Source organism: Pterocles gutturalis, unplaced genomic scaffold (genome assembly GCF_000699245.1).
Source record: "Pterocles gutturalis isolate BGI_N339 unplaced genomic scaffold, ASM69924v1 scaffold22963, whole genome shotgun sequence".
Classification (NCBI taxonomy): Eukaryota; Metazoa; Chordata; class Aves; order Pterocliformes; family Pteroclidae; genus Pterocles; species Pterocles gutturalis.
In genome coordinates, this window is record NW_010119610.1 from 21,231 (window position 1) to 39,044 (window position 17,814).

The following is a 17,814-nucleotide window of genomic DNA, read 5'->3' on the forward strand; positions in this document are numbered from 1 at the left end:
TGCAGGAATGGCAATCAGGCACTAGGAATGCCTAACGGTCTGCAGCTGGGGTGAGCAAGTTGGTGATCAGATGGTGCTACAGAAGTGGGACTGCTGCTGCACTCCGACAAAGCACAGCGCTGCAGAGAAATTTCTTACAGAATTGAAGGAAAAAAATGTAGAGAAACTGCTGAATCAATTGTAAGACAGCTGACAATGCAGATTAAGGCAAACAAAGATTTGTGGGGAGAGAGGACTTCTTGCTTCCAGTCCCAAATTTCTGCAAATAACATTTGTCAGTGGAGTTGTCAAGAATAACAGAGGGAGAGCAGCAAGATAAATTCCAGGAAATATTTGCACAGTGCAGGGACTTTTCTATAACGATGGAAGATTGCAACACATATGGAAGCAAACACAGACCAAAGTTGTGTCCTGTCTTTGTGAAGGGCTCAATAGCTACAAGAAGCAAAGTCATCCTGGAGAAGACTAAAGACAAGGCCAAAACGTGACTGAAGATAAAAAAAGACATGTATATTCTGCATAGTAGGAGGACTCTAGCAGCTCACAGCAATGGCAAGATGAAATCAGCAATACAGAAGAGAATTTTTTGGTGGGAATTGCTCATGAGACAGCCAGTGGCAGAATTGCACGGAATTGTGGGCATGAGCAGATAGAACCAGTGCTCAAGCCACAGACCAGAGCTCCAGGACAGAATGTGGCTGTGATGACTGCAAGCGGCTACAGCTCAGACCGCACAACTCTGAGGACATGTCATTTGGCTTAATTGATTGATATAAAGGAGTACTGGTCCTAGACCTGAAAGCATGTCAAACACGAGCTCACTAAGAGATTGTAGAGTAAAGGAGGGGAATACACCAAAGAATTTTTAGGATGCCTTTAATGGCATTGGATAACTGCCAGCAGAATCTAAAAATGAAGTCGGTACTACATTAGTTGTTCATATAACTTCAAAGGAGGAAATGCTGAATCCTATATGCGAAGAACTTTTAAGTAAAATATGTATAATTTTTGACGATGGAAAAGACCTACATTAAATCAGCCTCAAGATACAACACGCAGAAAGGAAGATGAAATTAATTTAAAAAAATAGATTCTGCTAAAACAAAGCAGACAACAGTGATACTTCCAGACACTTTGGATTCAAACATCCAAGGCAGCCACAGATGATTTATATTCTCAGAGGATACAACTGTTAATGATGCAGCAGACTTCAAGCCCTGACTCCAGGTTTTGTATAAAGCAGCCTGGAAAATACAACAAGAAGTTTTCTCAACTGCTCAAACCCACCAAGAGGTTTTCTCTACAGGCCACTGCTAATCTGTAGCCTGTGTGATAATTCCTGGGAAAGAACCTTTCCTTTAACACCATTTCAAAGAACAACTTCAAGGGGTGTGGGGGAAAGCATTATTAGTATAGCCAGCACCTAATATTGATAAAACATCCTCTCTCCTTAGCTCATGAAATGCCAGACTAGGAGGTAACTCTGCACTTGATAGTGCTTAAGGAGCCAGTGAAGAGAGCAGGATCCTGCTATTGTGGCTGGCCAACAGTCCTGTTAGAGCAGATCTTTCAAGCCAGAGTTACGTGAAGATGTAGCACTGCTTTCTCCCCAGCCTTGCATGGGGTAGTATTTTATATGCTTCCCTGCACATGGTTCTCTTCTTGCTAACACTGGTGCATATTGGCCCAATGATGCTGACAGGACGACTGCTATATAATGACTGGTACGGAGCTGTGGGATAAAACTCTACATCTGAATTATAATACTAAATTAATACTGCATAACTGGTTACCTGGATCACATGGAAGCCCGGTGCATGGACTGCTGCCAACGAAAGCTACTGCTCAACAGTGAGGACAGTATGGAGAGGAGAAACCAGACTGCAGCAAGCAGCTCCTCAGCTGCTGAAAACCACAGATGTCTGTGAAGTTCATGAAAGGTAGTTCTGAGATTTTACTAGGGAGGAGGGAAGATAATTTGGGGAAGGGGAGTGCAGTTCATAGTGCCCCATTTCTGTGTCCCCACAGCCAGGAAGGGCAAGTGACTCCTCATGGCAGTGGTGTATCTTTCAAGTTTGTTTTTCCTTTTGCCTGTCATGCCCCTGTGCTGCTACTTCCAGGTAAAGGTCTGGTGGCAGCAGTTGAAAATGACCCACTGAATATATTATCAAGGAGACTCTTTTAGCTTGTTACTATCCACATATGCTTTGCTTTCTCCACTCTGCCCCATGATTTGAACTTATCACTGGCTAACCAACTTAGTATTTTCAACCCAGCATCCTGCTCAGCTCTCCTACCTCCTGCCATCACCAACATGGGTGACCTTCAGCAGCAGATGGCAGTGGGAAACAGGAGAAGAGTAGGTCTGGGAGGTAGTTTGACAGTTGGAGGGGAAATGTGACAATTGCAACAAGCTGCCTGAAAATCTCATTGTGATAATTTTTGTTAAGTATTCACACATGCACACATGCACATGCACAACAGTATTTCACAGTGTCAATGTTAGCAAGTGCCTTTTCCCCTTGTTAGGTGTTCTCCCCATGAAGTTGAATTTTGCCGTTAGCCTTGTATTTCACAGCAGTACACTTGATACCCATGAAATAAATATGCTAAAGTCACTTCAGTAACTCTGCCCTCCACTGGAGCATGCTCCAGAGGCATTTACAACCAAAGTACTTTACAGGAATTTGGTTCCTCGTGCTCCCAGGAGAGCTTGAGGGATGCAGATCATTTCTGATTTAGGTCCAGTTCTCCATTAGTCCTCCACAGTCAAATTCAGACAGACGTCACAGCAATGCCTGGTATAAACAGATGGGAATGTGTTCATTTTAGTACCAACACCCTGTGATTTTTCATCAGAAGAAAAGACAAGGATGTGCTTTCTCTGTCCTGCAGACAGCTGCCACTGCTTTGGTGAGCTGTGGCACTGAGCTCGGTATGGTCCCATCCTTCACAGTGGGTTGGGTCTGGTAGGTAGGTGTGTGTAATGCTGCCAGCGAGGAGATTCAGTGCACTGAGACAACGTATCTCCAAATGAAGAAGACCTGAAGTGCCCTTCCAAGCACTGTCTGATACTGACTGGCTCTGAGGGGATGCTGCCTGCCCATTGCTCCTCCTTAGTGTCTGCAGGAACGTCAGGGATGGCAGAGAACAGTCAAGAATTGTCTGGGAAGGACAACTGAAAGGCATCATGTGCTCCTTCCACTTGGCTGCCCCACAGGAATTTGCTGGTGAGCTTTCTAGACAGACCGCTCTCCTTGCAAAGCTCCCTTGTACATGAAGTAGCTGGTTGGCTGTGGCTACACAACTTGGCACAGCACCATGCTTCCCTCACCCTGGAGTGCCACCAAACAACTTCAGACATGCCTTTGGGTAAGACTGACAACTGTTCCTTGTTAAAATACAGCAGCTACAACATCGGACAGAGATGCACCATGTGAGCAGTTCTCACTGCTGCTCTGCACTTCTACAGGACAGTGCGCATGGAGGAGCTTCTTGTCTCTCCGTGTGCCCTCTGCAAGCACTTACAGCTGACAACATCAAGTTTTGCATGCTGCTCTTTAAAAGTTGAGTCCATCTCCTGACCAGGAGCAGTGCTTTTGAAATACAAGGGCATTAAAAGGGTCCCTTCGCTAGATACACAGGGTAAACCAGGCTGGATATAGGACGGACAGCTGATGATGTCCAGGCACCACCTGCATACAACATGCCTATAGTCCACTCACCCCTCCCTCTACACCATATTCTGCCACTTGAAAAAGATGTGGGGCAATGGCATTGCTGTCAGAGGGGATGCACTGTAGACACTGAGCGCAGAATATGTCCCTGTGTACCCAGCACACACCTGCTACTGATGTTCAGATGACTACAAATGCACTTTTGGATGCAAGGACATGGAAGTACTGTATACAAATGAAAATACAATCCTGCACTAGGGATTTCAGATGAATAGGGGCTGGAGGGAAAATTCCTCCCGTTAAGGCCCCTGCGGCTGAAGCTGTGCACCAAACTTTGGGACAGTGCAAGAGCCAAGCAGAAAAGTAACTCTCGCTTGTGGGGAATGGTCTGCTGCCACTTGTAAGTGCTTCATTGTTGGATCTGGTCTGAAAGTGTAAAACACAAAGAATTTTATAAACGGCCTCATATTTTACAAGCAGTCTAGGGAACTGCTGCCTGGCCACAGAGGTCTAGACGCCGTGGGAGTTTCATCCACAGCAGACACACATTCTCTTGGATTCAGCTCCTGGAAAATACAGCAAAACAGCTCCCAGTGAACATACCTCCAACAGCCCATGCTGCTGAAAACAACTGGAGGACCCTATGAATGACATGGCAATGGCAGGCAAGGCCTTGTAAACACAAGTTATGCTGGCCATGGCCAGGAAACATGTGAAGATATGACACATGTGGCCAGGGGCGAGTGGTGGCAGGCATGTTTAAAGGGATATGAGGTGGTGCTGAACAAGGAGAACAAGTCCGATTCTCATTTGTATCCGCCCTGTGCTTGGTTGGTGGTATTTACACATACCAAAGACCTGGTTAGTAGCTAAAGTATTTATTTCAGTTATTTATAAATCCACTGATTGACCATTCATTCAGCTTCAACCACCGCATTTTGCCTCTGGAGATCTGGGCTACGAGATCAGAGGTTTTGCCTTTGCTGTCCCAGGCTCTGCTCAAGGTGACCGGCTGAGACTGAAGCTGCCTTAGAGCCCTCAGCACATCATCTAACGAAGGGACTGGGTGCCCAAAGAGCACAGAGCACCCACAGAGTCTGGTTACTGCAGTGAACCATCCACAGCCTGGCAGCTAACGCAATTCAGACTCCGAGACTCCCGGTGCCACAAGCTCCTCTTAGAGGACCAGGCTTATCCTGCCTCTCTCTGCTACGTGCATCAATCTTACACATTTCTACGCAGCCAGACATTTCCGAAGGGCTCTGACAGCAAGCAATGGAGTCATCATTCCCTCCCACAACCCATCCGCCCTCCCCTGTCCTTCCCTGCCCCGTGCAAGGCAGCCCCCACCCCTCAGCCCCTCTGTGATGCTGCTCACTCCTGCACCAGCAACCCTGAATTGAGCAGGTGGTCATTTCATCTTGGCAAACAACTGGAAACCCAACAGAAACATCTGTCGGGCCATGAGAAATTGAAAAATAACAAACAAGCAAAAGGAAGGAAATGTGCATATAAAAAAATTTTCCTCCTGGCATATTGTCAATAAGCTGCATTTTTTCCTTCCACAGGGAAGGGATTTAAGTTCTTGAATGATATGATGCTTGGAGATGTCAGTTTTTTTCATCAAAAAAACCCCAACCAACCAAAAATTTCCAACCCCAAACTCACAAACTGGTGTTAACAAAACAAAGTAAAAGGACAAATCTCCCAACAATGACAACCGAAAAATAAAGGTACACGTCAGCATTTGTAATCAAAAACTACTACATACTGTACTTGAGAAGTCTTCTGGGAAAAGACCATTGGCATCTAGTGAGGACATCACTAAGTCTTGTGCATATGATATGTATGAGACAATGATGCCATTGGAGGGTGGATGGACGGACCCTTAGGAAACTGTCACTCACAAAACTGTTCCATGACAAGAGAAAATAAGAGATGCAAAAAGGACTGGTTTTCCCCATCCCCACCCCCGCAAGCATTACAGATCCCTTCTCATTTGTCGGAAACAGCCTCTTCTAGTCTCAGTTTATTTGTTTAAAAAAAAAGAAGTCTTCAGTTTTTTAAGAAGTCCATCAATTTCTGAGATGCACTTGGTTCCACAGCACCAAAGAGCTTCATCTCTCTTTCCCCTTTGATTTGCTAACCAGGATTAGAGGAGGGACTGCTGGCTGCAGGACATTCCCAGAGCCACCATCCCACATGAGAAAGAGAAGTGCTTCTCGTGACCTTTCTTTGCATTCATCTTCTTGAAAAAGTCTCACTGCTCCAGGGGTGTCTGGGCCCAGCTACAGCAGCCTTGTGCAAGAGGAAATTGAGGAAGCTGCTCTTTTCTCTTCCTTTGGAGACTCCCATTGGTCTTGGAGCCCTTTTCAAGAATGCAATTGCTTTACTATTATTTAAAAATATTTCATAGGTTTGTTTTCGTTTTTCAAAATAGTTGTCTTTTTTTGTTCCCTTTTTCCATTGCTTAAGTTCTAGAAGCTCTTGACGACTTCTCGTTATTGATGACAGGGCGCTTCTTCCTGTTGCCATGATCCTCAGAGCAGCTGCCTGTCTCTGGTCCATGCAGAACACTCAAGAACCGGAGCTCGGACATACAGGGGCAAAGGGGAGCAGGGCCTCAAGGAAGAGGAGCAGGAGGACACGTAGCTATCAAACCTCCACAGACTGAATTTGGTTCATCTGTGCTCTCATCACCTGGATACTGTTCAGAATTTTCTTCTGGTGTCCTGCTAAAGTGACCCCAACTCGCAGAATATCCCTTTGGGAGGAAAAGAAACAAACACCACATGAATATCACGAGACATTTTCTCACAGCAGAACAAGCCCATGTATGAGCACCCCCCTGGAGCATGGTGCGTGGGGAGCTGAAGTCTCCACACATTTACTGCATAACGGCAACAAATAAATGCAAACCTGGTGAAACCACTACTCTTTCTCTTTGACTCTTTCTGGCTTATCCTCCCAATCTTTGCATTTGCTACCTACCTGCAGCACTCTCAGAGTACTGGAAGACTCATTCGAGAGTGTGAAGCCCAATACCGCAAGCTCTGCTCACTGCTCGTAAGTGAATTTGCCTTAGGTTTTCTACCTTGGTATAATTCTGTTCCTTTCTTTGCATGTTTGGATTCTCTCTCTCATTTTGTGACACAGTAACCCATTTTTTCCATCCCTGGAGACACATGAACAGGACGTGCTATACCCTCAGCAGTGTAAATCTCATTCCCCCTGTGCAGATGATGGCTCTTCTTGCTACTTTTGCTTTGATCTGATGAGGCCATGAAATTATTAACTTTTGGAACTTAACCTCTTCACTAAATCATGGCAATCCAATTCTTGCACTGCTTCTATTTTTTTAATAGGTATTAGGCATCTGGGAAGAATAAAGGTCATGCCCAGAGCATGAGTGTTACTCTGCATTGGTCCTATCTGTGATCACTCCAGCTGAGTTTGCTACTCATGTCCCTCTTGGTGGATAAATCGCAGTGATGCATTCTGATCAGGGAACGGATGGCATTCAAGAGAGATGACCCATACCTGACTCTAAGGATTTTCAGTTGCCTTTTTCTCCTTCCTTGAGTGTCAGGAACACACTTTAAGAGGAAGTGTGGCAAAACCCCTGCCTGCTTTAGAGTGGAAGTCAAAGGGCAAAGAAGGGTAAAAAGGAGCTCCAAGGAAAGGTGGAAAAAAAATCCTCTAGCATGAGTGGCACATGAGCCTGTATGTTTAGAGCTTGCTTTAGCCCTTGTCTCTTGGTCAAACAAAAGCAGCACAAAGAAGTAAAGTTGGGCATGGGGCTATGCCACAGATTTACACATTCTAGCTGGTGGTAATTGATTGGAGACCACTATTGGAGCATGCTTCAGCCCATGTCCTCTGAGATCGGTGTGAGAGTGAACATCCAAGCCACAGCTTTGCTGCTGCCCAGACTCCTGCTCAGCAAAGCAATGGGAAACCTGCTAGCACACTACATGACTCTGGCACCCAGGACGGTGTCCTTCACAGTGACTGTTTTTCTTATTGCAAGGGCTTTCCACTCCCTCCTCTATCCCAGCCAGATATTCTGATCTAGGCAATTTTCCTCCTCAGATATGTTTGGCACTTTGGCTTTTGCTTTTGTTCTGATTAGGAACAAATCCCAAAGTCTTCACTCATGTCTGTAAACCAGAATAAGACTGTGGCCCTGCACAGCCCTGTGCTTCCCAAGCTTTCTGCCCCAGACATAGATCCTTTGGTGGCCCAGGGGTCCCAGCCTGCAGACAAACCTATGACAAACCTTTCAAGCAGGTCAGTGTTGAAACCGTGTGGATTTGGTGAACTGAAGCAGTCTTCAGTAAATATTTACACTTTGCTTGCTATCCAAATTTGAAGAAGACAGTGTCTCATGGCAATTCAGCTCCACTTACATGATTATCTACTTCTGCAAAAACCAGCGAACATTAGAAGATGGTTCCAAGTAATGCTGCACCATGATTTCCCAGGGAAAAAAGACTTGGAATGTCCTTCTCCCTATTACTATGTCCAGCCAAGCAGGTGAGAAAGTGGAATGTCAAAACTGGTGGGGACATGAGCTGAGAATACCCTTGTGATTGTGATGAAGGCACTCAGAGAGGATGGAAGACATTGTGAGGGACATGGTAAGGAACTGGGAGAAGTGGCATTTAAGGGACACTGAGTATGTCTGTGAAAAAACAGACTTCATTAGCTGGACTGCCTGCAGAACTGTTTGCTGTTAGATGTATTGCAAATAGGACAACCTAGGAAGGGTTGGGTTGTGGTGCAGGTGTGATGTCCCAGTTTGGGCAAAGTTCTTCTTCCCTGTCCTTCAGATTTAATGAACCCTCCTCCTGTTGTATGAACACAGCCTGTAGTGTGCCAAAATCATCCCCAGGGCCTTGGGGTTGTACCACAGATGTACTGGAACAGTCAGAATTGCCACGTGAATTTCCCAGCAGCAAATAAGAACAAAAAGCCAGAAAAGGTCAGTTTGGCTGTTTGCGTGAATGGATTCTGATTCATTGGTAGATTTAAAGTCTGGAATTAGGCAACAAATCCAAAAACCTTCCCGGTTACCAGGCACAGAGATGTTGTAGCAATTACAGATGGCTTTAATGCTTGGCGCTTTCTTAGGCAGGGTTTCTAAAGCTAACTGCAACCAACCACAAATCTTTCACCAGATGCATCAAAGCCCCAGCTAGCCACAAGGGATTTAAAAAACCACCACGAATGGATTTCAGCTGCCTGAGTTCTCTGAAGAACTTGCAAAGATTTTGCCACTAAGGGATGTTTTTAGTGGATGCAGGAAAATTCAGAACAAACTTGAAACCAACTGGACTTTCAGAGGCTTTTCTTAGGCAGAAATTTGTTTGCAGTGTGCTTGTCTCCCTCGCCCATAAGCCATACATCCAAGAGGACTGCGGAGTCTAAAAGTTCTCTTGAGTGACTGGAGATTTGCTCGATGCTGGCCTGAAATCTCCATTTGTTCTGTGTTAGGGTTTTGGAGACCCTTGTGGGGGTTTTTGTTTTCACAGTGGGGACATGCAGCCTGATAGCGTGGAACGAATTCTGCAGATACAGAGCGACAGACAGACGTGCAGTCTGGAGACAAGACAGAGTCTGCAGAACAGAGCAGTTCTGCAGAAACTGAATAGTCTAAATGAGGGTCCACAAAGAAAAAAATTCTATACAAGTAAAACTACATCATGTGAAAATAAAAACTAGGTCAATAATGACTAATTGCTGTTAAAATACTGAGATTTTTCCTTGTGCTTTGGGACTAGAAGCCTGGGCACTTACTCTACAGTCATCTGAGATACTACGTCAAAGGTAGTGAAGCCAGCACTGGCAAAGCTCTCCTTGTACTGGCTCATCTTGATGGCATCCAGCCACTCATCCACAGTGTTGAAGCTGGTATAATCCGGGATTGTGCGGTCAAGTAAGGGGAGGTTCATCCTGAAACACAGAAATGCGGAATGAGCAGAACAAACAGGGGCAACCATGTGTATTTCCGCACCCTCCACCAGCTGGAGGGACCTGGACCAGCATCCTTTACAGTGCCTGCACTGCACCGTACTAGGAAGTACCACTCAGAAAGCACTCTGTTCAACTGAGGGAAGGATTGTGTAGAGCATCAGAGAAGTCCTTCTGGATCAGTTAGTACAGGAGAGGTAGAAGCCATCAAAGACAATGGGGTGCAGCTCTAAAATCCTGGCTGCACAAGGAGAGAAAGTACGTTCTCATAATGAGGCCCGTGCTTCCCACAAGTTGGGGTATCCCCACCCAGTCCAGGAAAACATCATACTGCCTTCACTGCGTGCGAGATTGGACTACCAAAGCAATCACACCCATCCAGCAATCATGTGTACGTGAAACCAAGATGCTCCTCCAACTGTGCAGAGTACCCAGTCCAACTCCATACGCTGTCTGTGTTAACCAGATCTAACCCGTCCAAGGAGAGGGACCAGAGTCACCTTGACATCTTTTAATGCCTTTCCTATAAAGGACCAAACAACACAGGCCAAGCTGCCTCTAAAATACCCAGCCTAGAGAGGTGCAAGGATGGTGCCCACCAGGACAGAAAGGACAGCAGATCTGCAAATAGAAGCCAAAGGCAAGAGGAAGACAGAGATACACACCCAGAGGAGAGAGGTGCCATGGCTTTCAGGCTGTTAGGATTTCGGATCATTTTATCTAAAGTGTTGACAATTTGCCCAAATTTGGGCCTGTGGTTTCTATCCTTCTGCCAACAGTCAAGCATTAGTTGGTGCAGCGCATTTGGACAATCCATAGGCGGCGGCAGCCGATAGTCCTGCTCGATAGCATTTATCACCTGCAAGAGGAGAAAAAGTGATCAATACAGTGCCAATAACACCTATCTAATTCATAATGTTCCTCTTCTTGGATCCTGAGGGTGACTGGCATTACAACAGGGCTGCTCTGCCTACACTTACTGCTGCCCATCATCTCAGCCACTGATCCTTGTAGCAACGCACGACTCTAACTCCCAGCCCTCTGCATGTCATGTTGTCCTGTGAGCTGATGTCAGCCTTGCACAGCCGACACGCAGCCTTGCTCACTACTTCTGATGAGCCATGCCCATCAGTCTCCTAATCTGGGGAAAGAGAGCATCCCTGCTACCTTGACAAGGATGTGTGAGCCCGCAGCTCCAGGCATGAGAAAGGGGATCCAGAGAGAAGGATTCATGTTTTTGGATGGGTACACGGTACAACACAACAGCTCACTGTGAGGAGAACATCCCCATACGGTGAAGTGAGTGAGTTACAGACAGGGAAAGCTGCCCCTGTGTTTTCCTTCCTCCAATGGTGCTTTCTGCTCCTGCCACAGCCCAGCCCTTCCAGGTGACAGGGCTGGGTGTGCCGAGCCAGCAGGAAGAGCTGGATCTCCCCACACTCCTGTGGACATGCAAACTGAAGATCTCAGTCAGCAGAGCCAGGCACACGAGCACTTGGCTACAGTACGCAGAGAAGGGCTGCAGCACACCTTGCCTAAGCCATGCTGCAGCGCTGTGGGCCAGCGCAAGAAGGCTTTGGCTGCTGCCTGTTTGGTCTCTCCTTACTGCACCACCACTGGGAAAATGTCTGGTCTTGCAATGATCAGTGGAAACAGCACAGGTCCAAGGGCTAGAGGATCTTCCTCAAGGGGACCCTGACTCCCTGCCACTCTGCGCCTGCAGCCCTCCATCCTCTCCTGGGTAATCAAGGTGGATGGAGCTGCACAGCTTCCTCCAGGGGCATATTTTCCTCTGGCAGAGGCATGTGACAGGCAGACTTCTCCTGCCTTCTTGGCCTTACACCTCCTATGGTCATACAAACAGCGAGGGCAATGAAAGGTGAGCAGGAGGAGCCTTGGACACTAGAAACAGGCTTGTGCATGGTAACAAAAACCAGAAGTGAGGATAAAAAAACAGAACTGAGGATACTGCAGCAACTGAAATCAGGGACAGCATTTTGAAATGAGTAACTCTCCACAGTGATGACAAAAAAGGGGAGCGAGATTGACGGAACCTCCCTCAAGGATCCAGAGGAAGGACCTCAGTGCCTCTGGCTATTCTCACCATGTGATCAAGGCTGCCAGGGCTTTGTCCAGCAGTGTCTTGCAGACTTCCAAGGAAATCTGTCTGGTGGGCTGTACCACCCTCCTGGGAAAGGACTAGCCATAGCCGTATGGCAGCATGGTGAATATGTTGTTGAGCAGGAAGGGAAAACTGAGCATACCGGAGTTGGGACTGAGAGAGCAGTCAGGAAAGGGTTGGCAGAGAGAACATGCTAGAGGTGCTGTGACAGTAGAAAGCTGCTGCTCCAAAGGGGAGTAGGTGGCAGATCCATGCCAAGCAACCCATGGTGTGAGGTGGGGCATCTGGGAGGGTTTAAGGTGTGCTGTGGCTTCAGGCAGAGAATGGACTGGGAGCATGCTCCAGAGACTGACATGCATGGCCAAGGTTCTGGGCAAGTTGACCCAAGACAGATGGGGGCTGGCACTGCCAAAATATGCCGGATGGAAGGAGCCCTCTCTCCCCTCTGTCCCCTGGCTGGACACGACGGTGCCCCACCTGTGACGGTCTGACCTGAGGCACTGCTGGTGTGCTTTGTGCAGCTCTTGGCTCCCATTCAGAGATTCTCCAAGAGCTGCAAGCTGATCCCTCTCCAAGCTCTCTGGATGGCAGATCTATCCAAGACAGCGGGGAGGGGAAGCACAGGGGGAGCAGGGCTGGGGAGGGTCATCACACAACCATCAAGCACTCGCCTCCAGCATGGACCGAACAGTTTCCTGACAAGCCACCCGCCTTGCTGCCATCAGATGCATCCCACGAGGGGGCACAGCTGGCACTCCCCGTCTCCTCTCCCCCCGCAGCCTCCCCAGGCGCTCACACCCCTGGGTCAGGAGGCTAATCTGCAGCAAATATCCACCATGCGCTCATTCGCAGGAGGACCAGTTGCAATTAAGTGGTGACAGCTCCTGGGGTGCAATGTCCTGCAGCAGAAGAAAGGGAAGAAGAGGCTGGGGACAGGCGCCACGCAGCAGGCTGTGCTGAGGAGACCGATGTGGGCTCTGCCATCCCCACCGGCTGAATCGGCGCTGCCACAGCACAGGGCTGCAGCACGAGAAACCACTGAGGGAAGAGGTTCAGGGGAGGAGGACAAGGCAGGGGGATGGCACAGGGCTACGTGCACAGAGGGATGTTGAGGCAGGGAGAAGGGCAGTGGCACCGAGCTACAGGAGATGTTTGAAACTGCAGTCAATAATGAAACTTTGACAGGCAGGGAGTTGTCTAGACCCCTAACTCCCTTCCCTTTGGCTCAAAGAATTGATGCAAAGATTTTTCTGGTGTGCCAGGGGCTGGGGCAAGGCTGTGAACAGCCAAAGGTGCTAAGATATCATCTATCTGCTCTAGGTGTTGGGGACTTATTTGAATATATTTCCCACCAGGGACTAGGGAGGAAATTGTCCCACTCTGGAGATACCTGATGGGGCATAGATGGAGTTGTATTGACTTGAAAAGGTCTGATTTGCCATCAGGGCAGACGTTGCAGGAATCAGGTGGGAGCTTGGCTCTCACTCTGTCCCTGTAAGGCTTTTTTTCAGAAGCCCACAGGATGATGGAGATGGAGGTGGAAGTTTGAAGGCTTCCACTGGACTGCTCAGAGGCAAACTGGAAGGCAGGCAGATGCTGTAACATGCAGGTTTGCAAGACCCAGGCTTCCAGCAGAGGGGGAGGACAAGCCTTCTGTGCAGCAAGGGTCTACCCAGCACATTGGTGGTAGATCCTGAGGGTTCGTGAGGGGAAGACCGTGTGAAGAAGGGCAGCTCTTCAGAGAGACAATGGTACAAGAGACTTGAGAATCTCACACCAAAGTGGTCTTCTGGACACATACGTGCAGGTGCAGCACTCATTGGGCTTTGATCACCCAGGCATCAGGTCAAGACAAAGAGGGAGAATGGCATTGCTATGGTATAGGTGTGGACTGCTGCCATAGGTCATCCTTGCACAGAGGCAAAGGCTCATGGAAATTGCCTGTGTCTCAGAGAGCCAGGAGTGCACTAACAGTTCCACCTGAATCATGGAAGAGTCATAAAGTATTTAAAATTAAGCCTGTTCTGAAATACCTTTTGTTTTGGCTTCTAGCCGAGTACAAGTTCTTTGGCTTCTTACACATCACAGCTTGCCACAGGAGATTTAATGACCATCTAGTGGAAGATGTCCTTGACCATGGCAGGGGGGTTGGACTAGATGATCTTTAAAGGTCCCTTCCAACTCAAACCGTTCTATGACTCTGTGGCTCTATAACAGCCTTTCACCAAATGCCTGTGCTCTCCTGCAGACAAAGATCTGCTTGTGGCTCCAGGAGCTCTCAGGTCAATGGCAGCATTTTGTTTTCCACTTTCCAGCTCCCTTTCCTCCTGGGCATCTTTCTACCACCCCTGAGGGTGCTCACATTAACCCTGTCGAACTGCAGCAGATGTTGTACAGTCCCTAACCTCTGCCACACCAGCACCCTGGAACCAGAACAAAAGCCAAAGTTCATTATCCCCATTACTTCTTCCAAAGGTGTTGCCCTTGGACACATCTCCTACGACAGAGAAGACTCCAGACATGCCACAGGCTGGGTCTGGCTGTAGCCATGCTTTGGCCTTGCAATGCTCCCAATTACAGTGTTTCTGCTCCTTGTTTCTTAACAACTCACATCTTGATTGGTCATATCCCAGTAAGGCCGCTCGCCATACGACATCACCTCCCACATGACTATTCCGTAGCTCCACACATCACTGGCTGATGTGAATTTTCGGTACTGAATTGCCTCAGGTGCTGTCCACCGTATTGGGATCTTCCCACCCTGCAGCAAAAAAAAAAAGAGAGGATGGTAATAGAAAGAGCAAGAGTAACTGAAAAAGATGAGCAGCCAAAATATTTGTCCAATATGCTGGTAAAATCCTAGAAGGAAGAGACCACAGGACTATCTGTAACACTAGATCAGGATGGCTATGTCTTGTCTAGCCAAGTTTGGGAATCTTCAAGAATAATGATTGCCCCCATTTGCCTGGTGACCTGTCCCAGGGCTGCACCACCCTCTTGGGGAAGAAGCTTTTCCTGTTATTCCGAAGCCACAGTTTTGCCTGTCACCCCTTACTATATCATCTAGTACCACTGCAAAAAGTTTGGCTCTGTCTTCTTTGTAACTGCCCTTCAAGTACTGCAGGTCACTTGCAGGTGTCTCCTCAGCTTCCTCTTCATCATATTAAACGAGCCCAGCTCCTTCCACTTGCCTACTGGTACAGCAATCTTCAGCATGACAAAATTACCATTGTGCTAGTAGGGTCTTTTGTAGAAAAATGAATGGTTATGAAGGTAGAAAAATCCAAACTAAACCCCTCTGAATCCCCCTCCATGCTTTTGCTGTCACCTAGCCGTCTCTGGAGCAGAATAAAAGGAATTAGAACACCATCCTCTGCAGCTTTCTACATCTGTAGACTCTTTGAAGTCAGGGATAGATTATCCTCTGGAGCCAAAGTCCTGATGTGTCACTCTGTTGATATATACATGATCCAGCAGTTTTTGATCCTGCCCATTTCTGGAGACAGGTGGAGTGAACATCCCCTTCAGTATGGCATACTCGGCCACTGGGGGGAAATGGGATGGACTGGGTGGGCAGTGGGGTCTCTGTCAACCTGCTGGGCAACAGCAGCTCTGGAGAAATCAGAAGGACTCTCCACTCCCAGAGAGGAGTTATGCATCGAAGTGCACAAGAGTGGCATACACAGCACGGGCCACAGGGATCACAACACTCTGCTTCAGCCTTTGCAGCCTCCTGATATTCCACCAGGGTCTTTGGACTTGAGCCATTCACAACTCAAGGGAACTTCTGAAGGGAAAATCTTCCCTTGTGCTGGAAAATGAGCAAAATTGTCTGCTTTTTGTGTCTGTGAGAAGATTAAGGAATATTATATTTTGTCACTGAATAACTACCCTGTCTTACTAAGGGTCTCCTAGGACTTAAAAGGACTCAGACCCTATACATGCGAGAATTATGAAAAAAAGATAATGTTCCCTAATCTTCTCACAGCTACAAACTTCAGACAAAATATTCTGTTTTCCACAAGACATGGAGGACCAAGCATTCCGTACAAAACATGATGTCATCTCCATCAAGCATACTCTCAACAGAGCTCCTGACAAGCAGTGGATTTAAAAAATGGCTAAAAAAGAAGTCCTAAAGTAGAAATTACGGACTGGGTATATTTGGAAGCTCCTCATGGGAATAATAATTATTATTTAATTATAATAAAAAACACTCATGCATCTTGGGACGTTTGAGGTTGACACATTTTGAAGAAGATACTACTACTTCTGGTACTCTGTTACAGTGGGTGTGCGCATATTCTATGGCTATAGATAGTATATGTCCTGCTACGGTGCCCACAGTTCAAGAAGAACAAATTAGAGATGACAGAGAGAAAAGCTACAGGCACAGTAACAGGAACAGAAAACAGCAGTAAACACCAGAAGCTTCAATGTATTTAGCTTAACAAAGGGAAAGTTAATTGGATGTAAGGAACATGTTGTGAAAAATTAATGTTGATAGTGTTTCTAGAAGTCATATGTTGACTGTATAAGATCAAACGGTTGATGTTTGAAGCTACATGAGTTCAGATGAGAATAGAAACACACATTTTTGGGTGTTTGTTACAATTCACTAAAAGCTATGCCAAACATCTCATCACTGGCAGCTTCAAAAGATCTGGGAGAGATGATTTCCTACAGATCACACTGCAGCTCCATCAACATTTATTTCCAAGAAGTCCTCTCACAGGCACTGTATGTAGGCATTGATTCTGTAGCATCATTGTAGAGTGACGCTGTATGCCTTTGCAAACAAAGATATTTATGAGAACTCCTGTCTTCAAATTATCCTTTGGTCCTGGTGCACGTTCTGTAGCCTGAGACAGGCCACAAGTCCTCAGTGGCACTTCTGTCACTGGCACCGTCGTGTTCCTGGGGAGCTGCTACGTGATCACGAAGCCATTTCTGGGAATGTTTCTCTGTCTAATTAATTCAGACAGATTCTCTGGAAGATCAGTATCTAGTCCTGCAGGGCTTCACCCAGCACGCATCCAACCTTCAGTCTGTCATTCCTGGGGCTAAGTCTGTGACATGACATGGAAAAGGATCACGGCCTCCCGGATGGCAGGGCATCATGACTGGACAGTGATGGTAAGAAAACAAATCTGTCAGGGCAGCCTCTCAGAGGACCCCCAGCTGGGCCATGCTGGGTGGGTGTAACGCATCATCCCAACTAAGGGCTTTGTCAGGGACGTGTCTATGTTTGCAGACATGTTTGGAAGGCTTAGTTATCCACAGGAATGACCATAGGGCCCATCAACAGCCAATGGACAACTGGACAGGACCTTGCAAGACCTTGGTTCATTTAATTGGTCTTTCCCATCTGGCACCTTATTTATTTCCATTATTGGCACCCTGGAAAAGCGCTCCCCACATCAAGGGGGGGATGTCCCCCTTTCCCTCTCTCTCCCTTCCCTCCTTCCTTCACCACCCATCCCTCCCCCTCTGGAAGAGCAGCTTTACCAGCGCACTGGTGTAGGTGGGATCAGAGGTGTCGTCCTCCAGAAAACGGGAGAGGCCAAAGTCAGACACTTTGCAGACCAGGTTGCTGTTCACCAGGATGTTGCGGGCAGCCAGGTCCCGGTGCACGTAGTTCATATCGGCCAGGTACTTCATGCCTGCCGCGATGCCCCGCAACATGCCCACCAGCTGTATCACTGTGAACTGCCCATCATTTTGCTTAGGGGAAGAGAGGACATAAGAGGAGAAAATTCACAGCCCACGTAGCCCAGCAAACAGCCAGTAGCCTCTGTCTATGCAGCATGTCAAGACACAGCTATGCCACAAGTTCCCTCTCAAAGCAAGAGGGTAGAGAGTGGAGAGAGGACTCACAGGGGCTGGAAGTCACCCTCGCACACCCTGTGGGCATCACTACGACAGCTGCTGTCATACAAAGGTGGCAGATCTGCCACACCTTGCAGAGGAGGGTTCAGAAGGGGCAATCTGTTCCTATTAAGCAGGCTATCTCCCTTCAACACAGTGAACTTCAAACTCAGA

General features: G+C 47.4%; 1 protein-coding gene across 1 annotated transcript in view; it reads right to left on the minus strand.

Moving 5' to 3' along the window:
- Positions 1 to 6,130: 6,130 nt before the first annotated feature.
- EPHB2 (EPH receptor B2) overlaps positions 6,131 to 17,814 on the minus strand; it is a gene marked incomplete at its 5' end in the record, with an annotated part of 46,192 nt that continues 34,508 nt past the window's right edge. Inside the window, 5 exons of the mRNA XM_010076619.1 lie at positions 6,131 to 6,441; positions 9,477 to 9,632; positions 10,316 to 10,509; positions 14,384 to 14,533; positions 17,281 to 17,496. Of these exons, the coding sequence (XP_010074921.1) occupies positions 6,333 to 6,441; positions 9,477 to 9,632; positions 10,316 to 10,509; positions 14,384 to 14,533; positions 17,281 to 17,496 (825 nt within the window). The remainder of the gene's footprint in view (positions 6,442 to 9,476; positions 9,633 to 10,315; positions 10,510 to 14,383; positions 14,534 to 17,280; positions 17,497 to 17,814) is intronic.